The sequence below is a fragment of the Setaria italica genome, chromosome III, assembly GCF_000263155.2.
Source record: "Setaria italica strain Yugu1 chromosome III, Setaria_italica_v2.0, whole genome shotgun sequence".
Lineage (NCBI taxonomy): Eukaryota > Viridiplantae > Streptophyta > Magnoliopsida > Poales > Poaceae > Setaria > Setaria italica.
In genome coordinates, this window is record NC_028452.1 from 10436186 (window position 1) to 10459307 (window position 23122).

The following is a 23122-nucleotide window of genomic DNA, read 5'->3' on the forward strand; positions in this document are numbered from 1 at the left end:
CAGCACCTTCTGTTTCGCCCGGTAAGCTTTGCTGTAGCTGATCTTATACTTGAACTTCTCCTTTATGGCACAAACAATGGACTTGGGCTCGAAGTCAGGATTCTGCACTATCGATACATGTATTGAGCAACAAAATCAGCAGTGAGGTTGCAGTGTATTTCTTCCAATTCAGCCAGCAAGCATTCGTGCTCAACCACTCTAGTCACCTCCCAATAATCCTTCCATTTCCCCTTGTATGCATGCACTCTGAATGGGCAATCATTTCGCACACAGCGGATATCATACACCTTTGGGCTACTTTTTTCCACCTTGAACTGACGCTGCAAAGACAAAGTGGACCATCTCTTAATAGTCACTTTCACTTCATCCCTACTTTGGTACAAAGTCCCCACGCATACCTCATTCTCCCTATAATCCCAAGGAATATTTTCCCCAATATTGACCTGTAGGGTGAAATGGTCATAATTTGACCAATTTCGCGGTACAGGATAAGCATCTTCCTCATCGGACAAGTTACCATCCACGGCACCATTGGCCTCCTCTCCTTCAATCTCCAGCTGCTCTACTAACTCAGGAATTTCTTCCCCCTCATCAGCCTCCCCATTTAGTGCGAGGGAGGCAACATCATTCTCTGCATCTCCCCCTTCTTGTTCATCATAATCAAGTTCTTCATTTCCACCCTCAGTACTCTGCACATCTTCTTCCACTTCAACTTCATCACCTCTTACTTCTTCTTCAATATGACTGCTAGATCCACCCTTCATGAACAGTTGAACATACCATATGATTGATAAACCTTTTCTCGTGCAACCATTTATGTAAGTCCGGTAGCTCGAAGTTCCTTCAAGCGGAAGCAACTCTCAAAAATTTATGTCGGGTCATCTTTTGACTACAACCCTCACAGACACATCCACTTGATCTCTATCAACACCAAGGTCCCTACAAAGCCACTTGCAAATGCCCCCAAGTTCTCTCTCTTGCTCTTGGAACACACTTGGTGAAACAGGGAAATCCACTCAAATCTACCCCTTCTAGACCATATCTAACCTCCCTCGGCCCATAGAACACTTGAAAATTTAAACTATCCGACATACCTGCCACCATACATGAAACGGGCAGTCCAAATTAATCTTAGCAATATATATCAGTTAACTACAATGACGACTTCAATTCAATAAACAAACAACTATGTAACACTAAACCAAACTTACTAATTAAATTTATCATAGGCATGTACTAGAATTAATATGCACGACAAATAAATCTCAGATCCACTAGATATTTATAAATCTCAGCTCCACTAAGATTTCTTAAATTTACTATGATCTAAAATAAAACTATTGTACTACCTAAGCTAAATGTACTATACCACCTAAGCTAAATCTACTATACCACCGAAGCTAAATCTATTTTACTGTCTAAGCTAAATCTATTGTACTAACTAAGCTACATTTCACTATATCTAAATTTAGCTAAATGTTTCTAAGTCTCAGATTCACTAGCTATTTCTAAATCTCAGATCCACTAATATTTCTAAATCTAGATCTAGTCACTACACTATACTATCTAAACTATGAGATTAAAAAATTTACTTAGGAACAACAGAAGAATTTCCTTCCCCCTTCTTCCCTCCTCCTCCTCCTTTCTTCCCTCCTCCTCCTCTCCTCTCTTTTTTTTTCTTCCCTTCTTTCCTTTCCTCTCTTTCTCTGGCGCTCTCTTTCTCTGTCTGGCACGGGCGGCGGCCTTCTGGAACGGGGGAAGGGGAGGGGCGCGGGCGCCTTTTATGCTGGGCAAGCCCCGCCGTTTGAACCAGCGGTAAGGACCTTACCGCTGGTTCAAACGGCGGAGCTTCCTCGGGTACCGCGCGATGGGTGACCGTTGGGGCGTTTCGCCTGACCGCCGTTTCAACCGGCAGTAAGGCCATACCGCCAATTCAACCGGCGGTATAAACCTATTTTTTCAAATTTTTTATTCAACTATATATTTCTGCAAAATCGGAAGAAAATATAAAAATAAAAAAATCGAGAGAGAGAAACACCAGCCAATGCAGACACCCCCGCAGCCCGCTTGCCTCGGCAGGATGGGCTCCCATTTTTGCAGAGCTGAAGCCCACGGACGGATGGCTAGCACTCTGATGGGCTCCCATTTTTCAGAGCTGAAGCACTCTGTAAATAGGGTGTTTTTTTGCCTTTTCTTGTCAAGGTTCCGCTTCCGTGAGTAACTCAACAAAAAAATTTCACAGCAGGCAGTCGGTTCGAAGGAGAAAGCGATGCGCCGACAAATGCAGTACTTCCTCCGTTCCAAATTGCATATCATTTTAACATTTCTAAATGCATAGATCTTACTATGTATCTCGCCATAGTGCATATCTAGATGCATAGCAAAAACAATAAACCTAAAAATGCTAAAACGACCTACAATTTAGGACGAACCTTAACTTATGACTTCGATTATAAAAATTTAGACACTCCAATGCGATAAGGCACTAGCAGTTCAAGAACGCCTATGCAAATTTTACAGCAAGTTGGAACTTAACTTGCGCATCATTAAACCACTTCGTCTCCCAAAAGTAGTCTGTAAGCCCGTATCATGTTATTTTCCTGTGAGACTTTGAATATCATGTCATAGCTCAGGTTCCTTTGCCAACTCATTTTCCGAAAGGAAAAAAGTGGACCCAAATATAAACTGTAACGAAAGGAGATAAAACTAACAAGCTTGGGAAAAGCTCTTCACAAGCTTCAGCATGCTTGTGATGCAAAAAAACAGGAACATGCAATATGCAATCAACATGCTTGTGATGCAAGATAGGAAATACGCAATATGCAATCTGAAACTATACCTGCAGAATTGAGGAAATTTAAACCCGTTCCAATACAGAAGCCTGCAATGCATATGTACAAGTAATAAGACATCATGACTGGGCATTTTGGATGTCTCACCTATGTGACTACGGTATGCTAAATTGTTGCAAAATCCATGTGTAGGTTACCTACAATTGGAGATAGCACCTCAATCATATTGAAAACTAGGACATTATTCTAATCCACAGATCTCTTCAGTCTAACATTTCAACTAGAATGCACTGGCAGCAACATAATCACGAAATGACCGGCAGTGTTCAAGTGCAGCAGTTAATTGATTGCAAGATGACTCACAAAAACATAAAGAAAACATACATCATTCAGATAGATTAATGATGCACAGTTCACAATGCTTAGCCCAAACATAGATATTCAGGCAGACTCAATGGCTTGAACACAGAAACATGGCAGCAGAAACGATTAACTACCAACAAAGTCACTAAATTCGAACCAACTGGTGCTAACAAAATTTAACATGCCTAAGCATGTAAAATGAGAGTTACAGCATTCTCAGTGACCAAAACAAATGTATCAATAACAAGCAGTTCAACTCTTTAAGGTATCCATCAAAACAGGTAATTAGCTCAAAGAAAGACCTATCTCGCAAAGGATTTATACCCTTCAAGCAGCAGTCACCTCTGCACTCTTGTCACCCTGTCCACCATTAGCAGCTGATGTACCATTAGCCTCTGCCTCAGCAGCTGCATCCATTTCCTGTGCAGTGGCATCAACATCTGCTAGCGGGCGAACTTGCTCCTCCTCTGGAAGTGGCTCTTCAACATAATCATTCTCAAACGCATCAGAAGGCACCTCATAGATCCTCACCTGGGGCTTTGCTGGATCTTTCACAAACACATACTTGCCCTCTTCAAACTTCATGCAAATGTCCACAATTGACTTGACGATTCCCCACATGTTTGCAGTATTGAGGTTGATCTGTGCAGCAAAATCTCTTGGCTTGTACCCCATTACAGTGAGTATGGAATGGTTGTAGTGATCACGAGGATGCACACGTGAAACATAACCCAACTTCATCATGTCAGCACCAGAAAGCAAAGCCTGGGCAGTCCAGCGAGCAAGTTTGTTCGCATTGTTCTTGAGCTCTGTAGCAAGGACAGCACCACGCTGGGTCTCAAGCTTCTGCCTCCAGTCAACACCAGTAATCTTAGGATCAAACTCATTGAGAGCATTGAGCGCAAGGAACTGGCGACCACCACTTGGATCAGCAATGACAGCGTGCACCTCACAACGAGCAACAAGGCTGATCTCATCATCAAGCTTCCAGCGGCGGTAGCGGTAGCCAACAGATGCCGCCTCCTCACCCTCAGAAGCAAAAGGGTTAGGCTCATCAAAGGTAACCTTCTCACCATCGCGGTGCAGCACCTGCTGTGAGAAGTTCTGGTTGATGTAGGTGGCCTCAACAGCCAGTGAGTGTGCTGAGTTGATGTCTTCCTTATTCTCCGGCAGCTGCTCCTGCGCAGTCTCATTGACAGTGAGCAGGTCGAGCTGGGAACCATCACGCTTGTCAAAGAACAGCTTGTTGCCCACGCGCTGCACAACAATGTCCCATGACTGGATGCTGCGGGGCGTGCACATGAGCGCCGCGAGGATGGCATCAGTGGCGAACACTGTGGCTTTGTCCTCTTCGGCGAGGCGGCGGATGACAGGGTCATCGGTGGTGGTGACCTTGAAGAAGTTGCGGGACTTGAAGCGCTCGAGACGGCGCGCGGCCTTGGGGTTGACACGGTCATAGGTGCGGTCGTAGAACTCGACTGCGCCGCAGACGAGGAGGTCCTCGGGCTGGTCGGCGACGGAGAAGGAGAGCTTGGTGAAGTTGGCGAAAGGGATCTGCTCGCGCATGGTCCAGTCGGGCTGGATGTCGACGGAGGGCTTGGCCGACGACGAGGACTGGTTACCGCGGAAGCCGGGGTGGTGGTGCGAGCGATTGCTCTGGAAGTGGCGCTCCCGGCGGGCGCGCTCCTTCTCGGCCAAGCGGCGGCGCGACTCCACCTCCTCGTCCTGGCGCTGCGGCAGCTGCGGGCGCTGGTTGAAGCGCCACCTGGGGCCGAAACGCGGCTGGCGCGGCGGCGGCTTGGCGTCGACGAGGCGGAACGAAGAGTCCTCGGCCCCGGCGACGAGCGAGTCGTCGGCGGAGGTGAAGTCGAAGACGGAGTCGCGGGAGGCCGCGGCGAAGGCGGCGGGGCCCGCGGGATTGCGCGTCCAGTCGGCGATGCGGCCCAGCTTGTCGGAGCGGGAGAAGGGCGCGAAGGGGATGGAGGCGCCGCCGCCCAGGGACTGCGGAATTGCCGGCACGTCAGGAGGACCCCAGCCGTCGGGATTGGAGGGGACAACGCCCATGTCGAAGCCCATGGTTGCGGCGGCGACGGTGGATTGGATCTGGAGGTTAGAGGTGGCGGCGGCGGGGGTGGTGTTAGGGAGGAGGAGGAGGCTTTTAGGGTTTGGGAAAAAAATAAAATCTCTAATATATTTGAGCTGTTACCTGTTATACGGCCGCCCCGATGTCCGGCCCACAAACAATTCGGTTTCGAGGGTCCACATAACAGTTTCAGGATTGCAGGGTCTTGTGTACCTTTCGTGATTTCGTCTATGACGAATCCTGTACTGTTTTGCGGTGCTTTCAGCAATCTAGCTCCAACAACTACAAGGCTCCCACATTTGTCTACCAAATCATCAGTTGAGCATAACTTTTTCGTCTACCAAATCCACAGTGCAGTTTCACCCACGTGAGCCACTTATTTCTCCGAAATCAGAGATCTAACAGTAGCTGGAGAGCGCAGAAGTGATAATCTGATATAGAAGAAAGCCCCAGACTGCAGACAACAAACAGGAACAGGCTCCGTACATCACAAAAGAAACGAGCAATGCAATGCAATGAAAGAAAACAGGACATTAAAAAAAATGTCAGCTAAGTTCACCTCGTCTCAGACACGATTATACTGTCACCACAATGTAAATCTCATGTTCTCATGTTTCATTTTTGTTTGCTCAAACGGTGAAACAACATCGCCATCCACAAATTGCCCCCGATTCCATCCTGAATTGTGATTTGTGATTGCGTCATACATACAACAGAACACAGTAGATACGTCATTTGACGGTTCAAAATTCAGCTTGACCTCACGGGGCATGATCATTACATATTTACACGCACCCGGGCGCTTATTGCTTTAAGCAGAAAATCGTAGACAAAATTTGGAGCCGCTTATTTCTTTCATTCCTTGTCCTTGCCTTCAGTCGGATCCTGCTTCTGGCCTGCATCCTCAGTTGGTGAATTGACATCCTCAGTAGGGGAATGAACGATCTCTGCAAGTCAAAAAGTGATGCTTGTAGCAATTATAACATAGACATAAAAGCACTGCTTTCTTGGTCTCATAGGATATAGGTAGTGTTTGGCAACAAGGTATTAAAGTTTAATACCCGTCACATCGGATGTTTGGATACTAATTAGGAGTATTAAACATAGGCTAATTATAAAACTAATTGCACAGATGGAGTGTAATTCGCAAGACGAATCTATTAAGCCTAATTAGTCCATGATTTGACAATGTGGTACTACAGTAACCATTTGCTAATGATGGATTAATTAGGCTTAATAGATTCGTCTCGCGAATTAGCACAGGGTTCTGCAATTAGTTTTATAATTAGCTCATGTTTAGTTCTCCTAATTAGCATCCGAACATCCGATGTGACACCGTTAAGTCCCCTCATTCTCAGCAGATACACCAAGAAATCGACGCGAACGAGTTTGTTGTTGAGTAGGCTGAAAGATAATTATGAAACATTAAACCAACGAATGCAGATGATATCAGCTTGAAACTATCACCACGTTCAATAAAAAAGATGATATCAGCTTTCAAACAGAAAGAACAATTACAAATATGAAGAAAATGCCAGTTACACTTAATTCGGTGGTGTGGCTGTTGGTCTCAAAACTTCATAAAAATATAGATGCGTGGTATCTTGGTTAGTACAAAAACCACAAAATATCCTAACCATCCACATGGACTTCACGCCAAGGCTACAAAGTACAAATTGTACAAGGTACTTCTTACAAGCAATGAGATTCAGTTTCTGAACCTGTAATTTTGGTCGAAGTTAGACGTGATCCTTTAGGTTTTTGAGGGTTTCCTCCTTGCTGCAGGACAGATGAATAAGATTGTACTGTTAAGGTAATTGTCCAGCAGCATGGTACAAAATTTAGCTTTAGCTTTGTACATGGTACTGTCAATGTGAAGAAAATGGGACGAATTTTGAATGCCAAATGGAATAATGGCCTTGGCCCATTGCAAATTTCAAAAATTCCAAATAAATCTCAAAATTCCATGTGGATATGAGCAAGTGGTGGAAGTGGTGCAAACCTTTAGTCCCACATTGCTAGTGGAGGAGGAGGAGGATGACCAACATACACTACAAGAAATGTGTTGATCTATGATGAAAATTTTATGACACGTTTGTTCTTGTCATAGATCCATGACGTTTTTGGCCAAAAAGTCATAAAATTTTACATCTGGGCAAATTTAGTGACAAAGTTACGGAACGTCATAAAAGTTACCACTGTAGCCAAAAAAGAAATCGTCACTCGCTGTTACATGGTGGTTTTTGACGATATAAGGTCCGCGAAAACGTCATAAACCAACCAGGGTCCCACATGTAAATTTAAGCTGATAAATAGTGCGGTAAAATAAAAACAAAAATGTGCTCCTCCCATGGGTCGAACCTGTTACCGATCGAATGAGAAGTCTTTACCACAACCAGGTCCCACATGTAAGGTAAGTTTCAGGTGAGTGTGGTAGTTAGCAACAGAAAAGCCCGTGCTGCAGTCAAAAAACTGGTTTACCCACTGCCGCGCTCCCGCGATAGGGAAAAAAGAAGAACAGAGAGAAGGCGGCCACGACGGAGCACTCCAACGAAGATCTGCGGCTCCCCGCCGCAGCTCAGTCCTACGACAGCACAAATCTGGTGCTTCCTACTGCAGCGCGTCAATCTGATGAGTAATTTTGAGTTCAATTCACCTACATTTCATTCCGTATTAAGGTCTTTCGATGTAAGGCACAGTTCCAACCTTTTGCTTGATTCGAAAGCTAAATAATGAGCATTTGATAGATGGATAGACGTTGGATACACAGTTGTCGACTATTTATCCTGAGCATGAGGAAGGGGTCAATGATTTCGTGAAAATTTGTTAAGAGTAGATACTCTGAGGATGAACAAATTCTATGCCGTGTCGTCGATGCCTGAATCAGTTTACTTCGGATATAGAAGAGGTGTGTATGCACTTACTTAGGAATGGGATGGCAAGCACCTACACTAGGTGGATCAATCATGGAGAAGCATTGGAGGATGGGATTCGGGGAAATGCAAATTTGCAAGATAATGGGGTTCAGAAAAATGCAATTCTGAAGGACGATGGGGTTGAGGAAATTGCAATTCTGCCAGATGAGGGGGTTGAGGATAATGCAGTCCTGCAGGAAGATGGTGATCAGGAAATGGTTCAGGAAAACGAACACATATCGAGTATGGAGCAGGATGAAGGCACTGAAGATGGACTTCCTGAAATGATAGCCGACATGTGCAACGCTAAAGAGCTTGAAGGGAAAAAGTTAGAATGTATACAGGATCATTTAAAACGTAAGGTATTACCGGGATCTAAATATACACAATTTTCATTTATTGTGAAGTTACTTCATATCAAGTCTTTCTATCGGATCAGCAATCTCGCATTCAATGCGATTCTGAAGGTGTTATCCATTGCTTTCCCGAAAGCATGTGTTCCGACACCTTATGATGAGGCAATGAAGTAAATACGTGCCATGGGACTTGGCTATGAATCTATTCATGCTTGCAAGAATAATTGTGTATTGTTTTGCAAGATGCTAGAGAAACACGATGTGTGCCCAGTGTGTTGTGAAGCGGGTTCAAGATGGAAAGATGCAGACACCACAAAGTGCATTCCTCAGAAGGTATTAAGGTATTTTCCGCTGATTTCAAGGCTAAAGAGGATGTTTCTTTCATCGAAAATCGCAAAGGATGCACAATGGCACAAGTTGAAGCGAAAATCGGTAGACAATGAGCTTAGCCATCCAGGTGATGGTGAGGCATGGAAAGACTTCGATAAAAATTGGTCAAAATTTGTAAGAGAGGCTAGGAACATTAGACTTGAACTTGCAACTGATGGTTTCAATCCATTTGGCAACATGAACAACTCATATAGTATGTGGCCAATATTTGTTGTGCCGTATAACATGCCACCATGGGTATGCATGGAAGAATCAAACTTTATGATGGTATTATTGATCCTTGAGCCGAGTTCTCCATCAAAGGATTATGATGTCTTCTTGCAACCTCTCGTAGATGAGCTTTTGGACCTTTGGAAGGGTGTCGATGCATACGATGCTTGTAGTCATAAATCCTTTAAACTGCATGCTACGGTTATATGGTGCATACATGATTATCCAACATTGAGCACATTGACGGGGCGAGTAACGAGAGGTTATTATGCCTGTGTGCATTGTGACAAGGATCCTTGCTCAAGGAGATTGAAGAACAAGATATGTTATATTGGCCATCATCATTTCCTTCCAACTAACCATCCATGGAGAAGAAAGAAAGCAGAGTTTGATGGTAATATTGAAAACCGAGAGAGGCTAGAGAAATTTACTACTGAGGAGTTTTAGCAGCAACTAGAGAAGGTTAAAGACATTAAACCAGGAAAGCCTCCTCAAGGTCAGAAAAGGAAGCGGGAACTCGGATAGTGTTGGAGCCGAAAGGTTTGTTTGTTTGACTTGCCGTATTGGACAACTCTAAAACTACCACATAATCTTGATGTCATGCACATTGAGAAAAAAATATTCGAAAACCTTATTGGAACATTGCTTAAAATTGCTGGGAAGGCAAATGACACGATCAATGCTAGGGTTGATTTGGAAGAGATGGGCATTAGACCACATCTACACATGCTGAATACTACGGAAGGAGAGACATGCAAAATGCCAGAAGCTCCATATACAATGGGTAAAAAGAAACAGAAGGTGTTCTATGATTTTTTAAGTCAGGTGAATTTCCCAGATGGATATGCTTCTAACTTATCAAGATGTATTACCGCTGATGGATGCAAACTCCAAAGACTGAAAACTCATGATTTTCATATCCTACTCCAAAGGATTTTGCCTGTTTTCCTTCGAGGTTTAATGGACAAAGAGATATACTCAGCTGTTTCGAAATTAGGAAACTTTTTTCAGCAACTATGTTGCAAAACTCTGAAGTTGGATGTTTTGAACAAACTGAAAACAAATATCCCAATAATGTTGTGCAAGCTTGAGAAATTTTTCCCTCCTACCTTCTTTGATGTTATGGTGCACTTGGCTGTCCATTTGCCTGAGGAAGTGTTGACGGTCGTTAAGTACCAAATATGACCATCAATATACTCAAGAATAAAAGAGGATTCACATTTCTTACACGCATATTTGGTTTCGAATAATCTAGTTCCACTTGTCCTTAGAGAATATTTGGCTGTAGGTGATTAAGCACAAAAGGATGGAGAAAACACCATCTATGGATCCAAGAAACATGCTTCTGACCAATGGGAGGTTGCCACGCGTACATCCCATGGATTGAAGGGCCCACAAACTACCATAATCACCTCAATCCACCGGATAACACACACAACCGCCATTAGGACCCACCAAGCAGTCACCTAGAGAAAGGTGGTTGTGAGGGGGGCTTACAGGTAGTCGGATGAACTCATGGTTTGGCCAAACCGCCCTTATCTCCTCTCTTCTCCAGCTTCCAGTGGCGATGCCTGAAGTCAGTTAAGGGATATTCCCCAAATATTCTCTCATAGAACCGCCTCTTGGATCCTATAAATATAAGGGGATGGGCTCCATTCTAAGACACACACTACAAGAGAATCACTCTCTCCCTCTTAATTTTCAAGTTAGTGGAGTTAGGCTAGATTAGCTCTACTTCAGGTTCCAGGTCTCCTTGGAGTCTAGGGTATGGCTCTTGTATCTTTTATTCTTAGGATGACCTCATTCTATTCAAAGTATACATCTTCCTTATATAGTGTTATGTTTGGTCCTTATATAATACTCTTGGGAATACTCTTGGGTAAAATGCTACAACGGTATATACGTGCGCTTGCGGATTTATTCATGATCATTAAATATACCAACAAGCATTTCTAGCATCGTTGCCAGGGAAGGCACTGGTTAAAAGTTTTTGCTTTGTATATGTTTATATTCATAGTTAGTAGATCTTTACTCAAGCAGGCTAACCTTGATATGTCTTTTCTATCTTTGATGTGAAGACAGGTAGTGTATGACTGGTTCGACTTGTCGACTAATTTCACTGAGAATCCGGAGTCACTGTGAGAAGGGTACGATCTCATGTCGTTCCTCCTTAGATTACTCTCTCGGCAGCTGACCCAGCTTCCTTTGCACCATCTATGTCAAACGCTACAGCCTAGAAGACTCTTTGTGAGTACTCCGCTCCCTCAACCTCTCAGGTGTTGAAAGGCCCTGAGGTGGACACGGGGAATGCAAGCTTCAAGATCAAGACAGGTCTCATTACCATGGTGCAGGCTAGCCCATTCTATGGGAGAGCCAACGAGGATGCGAGCGCCCATCTGCAGCAATTCATGGAGCTCTGCAGCACCTTCACCATTAGAGGGGTGAGTGAAGATGCTTTTTTTTCGTCTTCGATTGCTCCATTCTCTCTTCTCAGGAGAGCGAAGCAATGATTCTATGTGAGCCGTTCAGAGATTAATACATGGGATAAATGCTTGGTGGCACTCCTCGCGAAGTTCTTTCCGTTGGGCAAAACCAACGCCCTTCGTGGAAAGATTTCGAGTTTCCAGAAAGCAGTCATGGAATCAATCCTCGAGGTGTGGAAAGGCTTCAGGAGTACATCCTGGCCTGTTCTCACCACGGGATGGATAATTGGCTCATTCTTCAAAATTTCTACAACGGGTTGACTCCGACAGCCCGAGGCCATGTTGATGCTTGTTGGTATATTTAACAATCATGCATAAATCTATAAGTGCATAGATATACCGTTGTAGCATTTCACCCAAGAGTATTCCCAAGGGTATCGTATTTTCCAAAGGAAGGGTAGGTCAAAAAAGTTTACTGTGCATATGAGTATACCATAGATGGATAGAGACAATACTCAACGTAGGGGATAGATAGATAGATAGATAGATAGATAGATAGATAGATAGATAGATAGATAGTGTGACACACACATGATTCATCTCAAGATAACTAATCTAGGGAGAAGGACTAAGATTTAGCTCTAGGTTTATATGTACTACCTATATAGTGCACAGATCATACATACATATACATTGTATAGAACTCAGGCCTATGCACCCAGGCACACGCGGGGTGACAGTATCCCATAATGGTTCAACCCAGTACAGTTACTGCTAATTTCAGAACTCCTACAACATACCCAAACGTGGGGGATTATGAAGGACCAACAGGTCCATCACCAACTGCGGCCTACCCCTATCAACCCGTGGGGCAAACTCATATCCAATGAAGCTAAGCAATCCGATCATCATGCTTGCATTGTCAACAACACTCCAGGCATACCGAGCTATTGTATCAATGGCTGAAACCGCCATAGAAATGGCCATTGAACCGATGCTGTAACATAAATCAAATAAGCTATACAAGACATATATGCACACAAAGTATAACATGTAGTATGGTCTCAAGGCATACATGGACGTATATAAGCCTATACTATAATGGCAAGGGTATACAACTAGCATACGAGCGTATAAGCCTAGCACAACAACATAGCAAGGGTATATATCTAACTCATGCATATGAGAACCAACACAACACTATATAAAAAAGATCAATACTTTAAATAGAATAAAGTCATCCTAGGAATAAATGGTACAAGAGCCATACCCTAGACTCCAAGGAGACCTGGAACCTGAAGTAGAGCTACTCTAGCCTAACTCCACTAACTTGGAAACTATGAGGAAGAGAGTGAATCACTAGTTGTGTGTGTGTGTCCTAGAATGGAGCCCCTCCCCTTATATTTATAGGCTCCAAGAGGTGGTTCTACGAGGGAATCTTCGGGGAATATCCCTTAACCGACTTCAGGCATCGCCACATGGAAGCTGGAGACGAGAGGGGACAAGGGCGGTTCAACCGACCCCCTGTGGGGCCCCCTCTCAATCACCTTTCTCCTGGTGACTGACTGGTGGGTCCCAATGACGGTTGTGTGTGTTCTTTTGTGGATTGAGGTAGTTGTGGTAGTTTGTGGACCCTTCAATCCATGGGACGCACATGTGGCAACCTCCCATTGGTCAGAAGCATGTTTCTTGGATCTTTAGAGGGTGTTTTCTCCATCTTTTTGTGCTTATTCACCTGCAATCAAATATTCTCCAAGGACAAGTGGAACTACATTATTCGAAACCAAATATGCATGTAAGAAATACCAATTCTCCTTTATTCTTGAGTATATTAACGGTCATATTTGGTACTTAATGACCGTCAACAACTCCCCCAAGCTAGCGATTTGCTCATCCCGAGTAAATGCTAAGACTTAGGTTGGTTGATCAGGAATTGCTACTGTGTTGTATTCCTAACTTATGCCAAGCCTACAATAAAATATTCTACCAAGAATTGAATAAGTTGGCATTAATCTTACCTCTTACCTTAGTTCTGTGGCGCATGTAGCTTCACCTTGCTTGGGCGGTTGGAAGATAGAATAGTTTTATAGAGTACTATTCACTCATCCTTTGATAAGCTATCAATCTGGAGGTTTTGCAAAGTTTTTTAAAAGAAATCAAAGTTCCCCAAATGACACTCTTGGATTGTTCAATGTGTATGATTCCTCACCAAGGCATAGGGTTGCCTTTCTTTCACAACCTACTCCTAATAGGCTTATATTTGGAGCTGTAGGTGGGGAAGAATAAAGGCATACCTGTTCCTCATGTATTGCTAAGTCAAATACCGGATCCTTTGGAGAAGCAAGTCATACAACCTGATCAAGATATGCATGTGTGTGGATGGTGAATATGGTGGATGGTGTATGTACTCCCCCCTTTTTTGTATGATCCTTCTCTCTCCTTGCTTTCTTTCTTTGGAGACATGGGCTTTCTTTTTTTCATCATGCTTTCATGAGCATGTACTTTATTTCTTTTTGCATAGCCCAAGTCTCTTTACAAGGATAACTTTGGAGAGAGAGGTCATAAAACAGCATGGAGTTTATTTTGTGGATGGATGAAATGATGATTGCTAACTTCCAGTGTAGAAGTTTAGCATTTGATGGTGGCGTGTACGTGATCTTGATCATGGGAGTATGACAAGTTTCTCACTAAGAATCACAAAAATTTGACAAAGCTCAATGAGAGAACAAGTTGCATGTGTGGGGGCTATATAACAGGATCAACATATGGCCTTGGATAGGAATTTCTCATCATTGAGGAACATATCATTTTAGCACTTTCAATAAATAAAACTTTGGATACCAAGCATCACTTAGAACAAAATCATAGCAGTTGTATTCTACCATATCAAATCTCACAATAACATAGACATGGATCATGATTTTTGCTACCCACAAGTTTCAAGCTAAGGTTTGATCATGCAAGCCAACAAACTCAAAAACATAGGTAGGATACTCAGTTGTAGCAAGACATATGAGAGGAAATAAATAGAGAAACTATTCATCATTTCAACCCTGGAAAATTAAACATTCTTACCGCGCATAGGAAATCAGTAAATATTTTTGGTCTTTTTAGTTTTTTTGATTTTTATTTGTTTTTATCATGCATATTCTGAAAGCGTTGAAGATACAAGTTACCTCTCTTGTAGGGGTCCTCCCCCAAACTAGCTTCAGGCTCACTGCTGCTGGTTGGGGTTGTACCCCGTCCAATGAAAGTAAGCCTGTAGCTCCTCTCATTGTTGCTGCTGCTGGAACTGCTACATCTCGTGGATCCTCTCACCCATATGTCGCTGCCAATCCTGAGTGGACTGGATGTGCTGGCTCAGCGACTCCTCCATGTCACCGGCATTCATGGTGAGCTCACTCAGTTGCTAAGCAAGACCAGAGTGGTTTCGAGCTGAGAACGAGCGCCAAGTGGTGGACGTGGAAGGAACACCATCGGAGTTGGAACTAGTGGATCAGTTGGGCCCATGGACCGGTCCCGATGGATCGGTTGGGCCCAATCATCACTGCCCGCGCTTTGCCACGCCGAGCTACTCGCCCCGTACTAATAGGAGGGCTGGTCCCAACCAGGAGCATATCCGGGTGTACCCCGGGCATGTACCCAGTCGGAGCCCATCCTGCCAGCATTGTCGGTACAGGAGGTTGTGGCTGTGGTTGTGGTGGTGGCGGCGGCTACATGGCTGCAATCCTCGACATGCTCCTGGGTTATCCTGCCACCAGAAACATTGCTCCTGCGAGCTTCCTCTTGTGGCTCAAGAGGTATGGTTAGCAATCGGCAATTATACAAACAAAGCCCCAGGTTAGGTAATGGGATCTCATTTGTATAGCCGGGAAAGAAGAAAACCAAAGAATCATCCGGTCCCTTGTTGAGTGTGTGGCCATAAACCAAATACACTTCGCCGATGTGAGGATGAGGTGTCTCAATGAAAGGAATAGTAATCTCATCTAGAACCCCGATCCTCAAAGCGACGCGAGTGATCAAAGACATACACTCAATGGGACCCGTCATCTTAAAATTCCCAAGCCATTGCTGAACCATTGCCTTGACGGGGGAGATCTTGATCTTCTTGACCATGGCATATAAAGTCATCAACTCATCGTTGCGCACAGGCCTAACATCCTCTCTTGGAAAGAGAGTGATGGCAAGCCACTTGTGCCTCAAGCGAAGAGTCGGATTCTGAATCTCATTACACCGAGGTGCAAATTTGCCATGGACAATCTGACCGGAGATTTCACCCCAAAAACCATGTTGAGAAAAACCGCAGCAAGCTTTGTCAAGGTTGTAAGTTTGGCCCATCAAGGGAAAGATGGCCCTCATGTACGAGGGGCTACTGTTGGGGAAACCATCTTCAGAGCTCCCTTCGGAGGAAAACACCTTCGGAACTAACGCTGATGGTTTGTTTATGTCGCAACGATCTCTGGATGTAGGGAAGAAGAGGACGTCTTCGAAGGGTCCTTAGGCATACGAAGGGTCTTTCGGGTGCAAACGAGGAGGGGCCAGCCCGCATGATTCCGGGAAAGGGGCAACGATCGCTTCGTCCTTTCCTCGACCCCTCCCTAGACAGGAGGTCAGGGATGCTTGACGAAATGTACCTCGACATATGAAGCCGGAGCGCTCGCTGAAGGCCACGCTGTCCGCCGCGTGGAGTGAAGGAGTCGTACGAGGAGCCAGCTGGATGTGTCCGTACGAGGACCGTATTCCCGGAATCTAACCGTTGGGTAACGGTAGAATGTAATTGTACTTTGTGGCGGTTGATCATATAGAGGCGCCACTGTAACTGATGGGACGGCTAGTCCGAAGTTAATGCAAGCTGTTCACATTTATTGTTTTTTTCTGCGTTTAATTTCGGATCGTAGGAAGGAGTTAGGGTAGACACTTAATCGTTTTCAACTTCGTCTAGGGGCCATCACCCCCTTCGGAAAACTAAAAGACTGTTGTGGCTGAGTTCATTTTGGGGCCGTCCTCCACCAACAATTGGCAGCTAAGCAGTTGTCCCATATCAGTGGTTGATGACACACCAAATCGTTAAATAGAATCCAAACTCGCTGAAGGTTTTTTTTTTTTTTTGAAATAGTAATGGGATCAGGCATGAAGTTCTCCGTGTTTTTCAGAGCTGCTTGTCTGCACTTCGATGGACCTCAAGCTGCATCCCGTTGACGTTGCTTGGCACTTCGCCGCTGAAATCGGCCGGCCCCGAGGGCATGGATCTCATGCAGTTGAAGCGCTCGACGCGCTAGCGCTGGACATGCCATCAGCAGCTCTTCATCTCAGGTCGGCACCAACGCTTCATCAGTCTCGAACTCGCGAGAAACGGCGATGTGGCATGCAGCAACGGCGACGGGCATTCTCTGAACGGTATGCAGAATTGCATTTCAAAACATATATCAACGGGCCAACCAGAGCCTCACTGACGGGGGTCACAGTACAAACACCATTACCAAACCATCGAGCAACTAGGCAGTAGGCACATCTGGAAAAGATGGCATCAATAAGTAACAATGGCAGCAAACTTGACAGCACGGAGTAAATAAGAAGTCTGCTGATAGCTAATTTGACCAAAGTCAGGGGTTGGCATAGCAGCATTCAAATTCGTAACTGGAAACATCAAAGTGCTCAATCCACAGGGCACCAAAACTTCCACATGCAAAATCTTATCTCTCTTGTGCGCTAAGACACAGAACACAGGTACCATCCTGCTGAGACTTATTACATGAACAAGTTGGGCCTGGACGCCTTGAAGGTGGTCTTGAGCTTCCTGGTGGGTGGCCTCACCTTGCGGTACACGAGCGGGAACTTGATCTTGGAGTTGTGGAACTGCTTGGTGTTGTCCCTCTTGCACAGCTTGAAGTGGACCGTCGCCGTCTTGATGATCTGGATGCAGGGGGCCCTCACACGGTGGCGGGAGGCCATCTCATTGTACATCTGCTCCACGGCACCGTTCAGGGTGGTGTCACGGTACTCCTTGTACATGTTGTGGTAACCTGTCCTGCTCTGGTAGCGCAGCCAGATGCCGTAGTTCTTGATTGTGGTTGGGTTGCGCTCAAAGATCTGAGAAACATCAAACACGTTTGGAAGCAGACGTTACAAAGAAAACAAGCATTATATTAAGTATAGTGAAGAAACTATACTTGAAGGGGGCCACATTTAACACATTCAAAATTTCCATTAAATCTAGGTTAGTAAATTTTCCCATGGATTGAGGGGTCAAATTAACTTATGGATTGCAAGGCCATCCTCATCCAGCTCTATCGCGGCTATGTCTAAGGCAGGCTAATCAAAATGCCACCAACTCAACAGCTAAGCAACAGTCAATAGCCAAATACTCCACTTGTTACAACTGTGTCACCCAATATGTTACCATACTACCATATGTGGTTGCAAAATTTGATCAGCAGCATTCATATGCATTACGATTGAGGTAGGGAACATAACAGCACTATTAGTGAACCAGTTAAGACAGCTCCGGCAGGTTTTCAACATGCATTGGCAAGTTGAAAGGACTCCAAGGTTTAAGCACTAATGCTGAAAACTGGAATTACTTGTCACTTTTGACTCTTTGCAAACACTGTATATTTAGGGCTATTCACTTTTATGCAGCTTGAAAGGTAACGCTCAAAGTCATGACATAAATGCAAACAGAGGTTGTTATGATAGATCTTGTGCACCAATGGATCCATTAGTACATGTGCATCATGTGTAGGGTCCAGGTAATAATCCAAGAGGAACCTAAAATCTCCACAAGATCAACAAATTTAGAATTCAATACATGATCCGAACCAAAAAGATCATTCAGCATTGAAACAAGGGTCATCTCTACAATTGCAGGACTTTGAGCTCTTAATAACAGGCCTATTGCATACAAATCACTGCTTATTAGTGCGAGTAATTTGGGCACACTACACTTTTCATCTATTAACCTAGCCAATCAATGACGATGGAGGCAATGAGGCACCCAGCCAGGAAAGGCATCAACTTCACGACATAAGATCAATGATGGCAACGCACTAAGAACACCTATCTACCGTGCATTGGCAGTAATAAACCATTCGATGGGCACCAACACAGAAAGTATAGCGGCATTAGAGAAAGATGTGAACGGGCTGTACCTCGTTGATGGCGAGCATCTGGCCATTGCTCTTCTTCACCTTCTTGAGCTTTCTCAGGAAGTACCTGCACAAAAAACAAGAGAGACGCTATCGTCAAAATACGCACCGAAGAAGCAATCAGAGAATCCTAGCATCGGCACGAGAGTATTCGGCACTGACCAGAACTTGGACTTGGCGCGAACCTCGTTGGTGGCCCAGAGCTTCATGCGGTAGATCTTGGGGTGCTCATCGCCGGGGGTCGGCAGCGCGCGACCCACCACCTGGTACTGATGGAACTGCGCGCTCGTAACAAATCACACAAAAACAGCAGATCAGCCATACTGGGAAGAGCAAATACGCGGTGGATCGAAGAGGGGAACCAGAAGACGACGGCGACGGAGCGAGGCTTACCCTGTGGGCGACCATTTCCGCGAGCTCGGGAGGCCGGAGGGGGGCGGCGGAAGAGACCTAAACCTAAACGGGGGGGGGATGGCGGCCGTCGAGGGAGGAGACAGGAGGCAGCGGAGTATTTATGTGTTGGGGCGAGGAACCCTAATGGACTGTGGGCTTCAATTTTGTTCACGTCAAAGGAGTGTGTGTATTGGGCCTATGAGATCTTGGGCTTACTATAAGTTCGGCCTTCTCCTATTGAACGGGCCATCATTTGTTGTAGTTCTTTTTTTTCCTTGTTTGTCTACCTTCTTCTTTGTTTTGGTGGACTTTGATCCTTGATGGATTGTAGTGTCCAGCACCGGATCTAACAGATCACTCGAAAACAGAAAATTGTCGATTTCCACAAGGTATCTTATAATATGATCCAATGCTTCTCATGAGAAGCAGATTGTACGTTTAAAATTTTATTACAAGTAGAATACACATGAATGTATGAGTACATGGATGTTGTTCACACTTTATAATATAGATATATATACAACATAAACAAGTAATAAATCGATGGGTTGCATTTGGCCATTGCCGAAACTCTGGAGGCAATTCACCATACGTGAGTTCCTTTAGTTATCCCAAAGAGGATGGCAACTGCAGCAATGGCAGCCTGTTTAAGATACATCAACATTTGAAGAAAAAATCAGCTTGAGATTCCAAAAAAGAAGGAATTCACGTCAAATGATACGGTCAGTAAACAATTACATTCAATAATTAAGCAATCGTGTAAGGTTGCGTATAAATGTTGAGCAACCATGTCAATCCCATTATACTAATATTGAGCATATTAAAAATTTAAATCCTTAATAAGTACCTGACTGTATTTAGTGCACTTATGTTTTCATATCAGTAATTACAACAAAGATGATTATCAAACAGTTTGTTTCAATAATTCCATGCAGCTCAGTCTCAAATTCCAAAGGAAATTAAACAGCCAGATGCATTGTATTAGTAGAAAGGAACTTACAGCAATTGTGCAGGCTACGTATCCAGGTTTCTCTCTGTGGTCATGTACCCGCACACATATCATAATAAAAGCTCCAACATACCATGGAATGGCGGCAAGGAAAAACCCTGTGATGAACCTTGTTCCAGGAAGAGAGATGGACTTCGTTAGTAGTGCTGTTTAACTTCACATTGACAAAACAACAAATGTGCAGGGATAGCCAGAGACACTCACAAGCACCAGCCTAAGCCGAGGCCACAACATGGGAGACGCCGCATTCTCACAGGCCGTCCTTCGACAACTTCACCATAGCCTACAGCACAGAAACCATATGATCATTTAACACATATTTCTATTTTTATGCTAGGCACACGTCAATTCTTATTGCAACTTAGTTCATGCCGACTAGCTCAGGAGTTACATTTCTTGTGTCCTTTCAGACAAGTACAAGGTGCGCAAAGGAGATGAAACCAACAAGCCCACAAACTAGAAGTTGTCTGCGCATCACAATCGCTTGTGGCCAGCGCATTCAATTATCTTAGATTTAGCTGGTTTTTTTAGGAACAGAATTAGCTGAATTATATGTCTTTGCTCCCCTCAAAAAAATCTCTAATGTCACTACCAACTCAATTATTGTTATAACTAGTGGTCACAACTACGGTAGCTGAATAGTGGCTAAATAGAAAATACAGGTCTGAAGACTAAAACCAATTATTTCGTTTTCCTTATCAAAAATTCCATTCTACCCAAGAACAAGTGCTAAGGTTCTGAATTGGTTCACCGAATCTGCAGTTTAAGCTGAGTTTACCATCGTGGAGGAAAAGGTGAGGACTTGGAATCTAGAACACGCACCAACATGAATCAACCAAATGATTCCACCATGAAAGATCTCCTGAATACTTCGAATCGCACCCCCAAGTAACCCTTTCTCCCAGTCCCAGTGCACATATAGCACGAGCAAACAATCTCAGCAGCGGAGAAGAGCACCATACCTGGCACGGCCTGGTACCCCTCCGCGTAGTACGGTTCCGCGGGCGCGTACGGCTGCTGCTGGTTGTGATAGCCGCCGCCGCCGCCGCCGCCGCCGAATCCGGGCGGCGGGGCGGGCTGCGGGAACCCGACGGGCGGCTGCCGGAACTCGCCCGAGCCGGCGCGGGAGCCCTGGAACGTGCCGTACCCGTACTGCTGCGGGGGCTGGCCCTGCAGGTGCGGCGGCTCCGACGGCGGGAGGCCGGAGGAGGAGTAGCCCCCGGCCTTGCCGGCGTCGGCCTCCTGCTCGTGCCCTCTTCCCATGGGCGATGGTGGGTTGACCGTTGACGGACGCGACGAGGTGAGGCGCGTGCGCGTGTCGCAGCGGGAGACGCGCGGTGGGATCTGGGAGGAGAGTGATGATGGGTGATGAACAGACGACCAGGCGACGCGGTCAGGAGGAGGAAGTAGTTGGGAGTTGGCCCCGCTATTTTCATGAGCTGGCTTCGATGCGCGTGGTGGGCCAGGTACAACTTTGGGCCAGCCAGATAGAAATGCGATAATGGGTTTTAGGAGGCTGCAAAACACAGCTCCACTCCAAGTGTTTGCGTACACGGCCGTTTAGCCCATCTGCACATTACGCAGTGTCTAGCTGTATCTACTTAATCACATATTTAGCTCGTTTAATGGCCGTTTAACCTGTTTAAATGGTCGTTTAGTTCGAATAGGAGGTAAACGGACCTACTATTTAGCGTTTTGCGTTTAGGGTAATATTGCTACTAACTTCACAAAATTTCCTACCAAACACGTCCAGCTTCACCAATTCTAGCTCCAGAAAAAGATAAAGTTAGGGATTAGATCCACGCTTTTTACTGAGTACCTCAAAGCTGCTCAAAAACTCCTGTTTCGTACTGAAGCTACGGGATAATTAGCCATGCCACTGGTGCTTCGCGAAACAAAAACAAAACACTTCCGTTCTCCTGTCGCCCCCATCCCCTCCTCCCGTCGCCCCCTCCTCGAACTAGCACCGCCAGCTCCGTCTACGTCGAAAATGGATGCCGGGGCTGCAAGCGCCGCTGCCGCGCCGTGGCTACAGGCCGCGGGGCCTCGCGAGCGCCGGGCTGCGCCGCCGCAGCTAGCCGGACCGCGCCGCTGGCCACAGGGGGCGCAGGGTTGCACCACACGCTGCTCACCGCGCTACTGCAGGTCCCCGTCGCGCCACACGCGGGGGCTGCGCCCGCGGGGCCACGGCGCCACCGCACGCCGAGGTCCCCGCCACCGTCGATCCCGCGTTGCCGCCCGCGGAGCCGCGCCGCACTTCGGGGCCACACCACCACCGCATGCGTGGGGCCGCGCCGTCGTCGCCCGGCGCCAAGTTCCGCTGCAGAGGACCATCATTCATATGCCCCGTGCTTGCGCTCGTTCATGCTCTTTTGTTGGGAATCTAACTGAATTAACTCAAATTGCTTCAAGAGATTGGTGGAATCAGTCGTGATGAGGCCAGAGGACTAATCAATTTGTGTCACATATAGACTGGGAGCTTGAATTTTGGAGAATTTTGGAGGCGAGCAAGGTGAGAAGAGAGAAGAAGAAAATGGGAAAAAGGACAAGAGAAAAGAAGAGTATGGCCCTAGCCCTCCTCGCTCGGATCTCGCCATGGGCGTCACCACCAACGGCTCGGAGGCGGAGCAGGCTCCCGCGCCCGAGACCATGCCAGGCCGCTCGCTGCCGCGGCCTCGGGGCGTGTCAGGATTAGGCAACCTGCCATTTAGAGCCATTCACAGCGAAGCCATTTGGAGTTTTCCTTCTTCATTCAGCGCCAAAGCCATTCAGTTGGTAGTCGGCGCCCAACTTAGGGGGTGTTTTGGTTCCTAGTCAGTATCACATCGAATATTCGAAGACTAATTAGGAGAACTAAATATGAGTTAATTATAAAACTAATTACACAAATGGAGGCTAAGTGGCTTTCCGCTATTATGGCCCCGGTTGTCTCACTCCTCCCCTGACGGGGACTTCCTGGTCTTCTCTTCAACTCCTTCTTGACTGACTGCACAAACGTCACGTCGGCCCTACCTCTGGGTCCACCCCCGCCACTATCATTTCG

At 45.6% G+C, this 23122-nt stretch overlaps 3 protein-coding genes across 3 annotated transcripts; all 3 read right to left on the reverse strand.

Annotated features, from left to right (window-relative positions):
• Window positions 1-340: 340 nt before the first annotated feature.
• Window positions 341-5328, reverse strand: LOC101770391 (eukaryotic translation initiation factor 3 subunit D). Its single transcript, XM_004961150.3, has 3 exons — window positions 3480-5328; window positions 2840-2881; window positions 341-1094 (listed from the first exon to the last, which is right to left on the reverse strand). Exon 1 carries the CDS (start codon window positions 5229-5231, stop codon window positions 3483-3485), a length of 1749 nt encoding a protein of 582 aa, XP_004961207.1. The 5' UTR covers window positions 5232-5328; the 3' UTR covers window positions 341-1094; window positions 2840-2881; window positions 3480-3482.
• Window positions 5329-17043: 11715 nt separating this feature from the next.
• LOC105914130 (60S ribosomal protein L18a) lies at window positions 17044-19212 on the reverse strand. Its single transcript, XM_012844943.3, has 4 exons — window positions 19071-19212; window positions 18840-18955; window positions 18681-18744; window positions 17044-17622 (listed from the first exon to the last, which is right to left on the reverse strand). The coding sequence occupies exons 1-4, from the start codon at window positions 19083-19085 to the stop codon at window positions 17281-17283; spliced, it is 537 nt and encodes a 178-aa protein (XP_012700397.1). The 5' UTR covers window positions 19086-19212; the 3' UTR covers window positions 17044-17280.
• A 230-nt stretch (window positions 19213-19442) lies between these two features.
• On the reverse strand, window positions 19443-21469 carry LOC101770807 (60S ribosomal protein L18a-like protein). The gene is made up of 4 exons (XM_012844942.2): window positions 21042-21469; window positions 20284-20362; window positions 20071-20188; window positions 19443-19713 (listed from the first exon to the last, which is right to left on the reverse strand). Exons 1-4 carry the CDS (start codon window positions 21340-21342, stop codon window positions 19654-19656), a joined length of 558 nt encoding a protein of 185 aa, XP_012700396.1. The 5' UTR covers window positions 21343-21469; the 3' UTR covers window positions 19443-19653.
• Between the last annotated feature and the right edge of the window lie 1653 nt (window positions 21470-23122).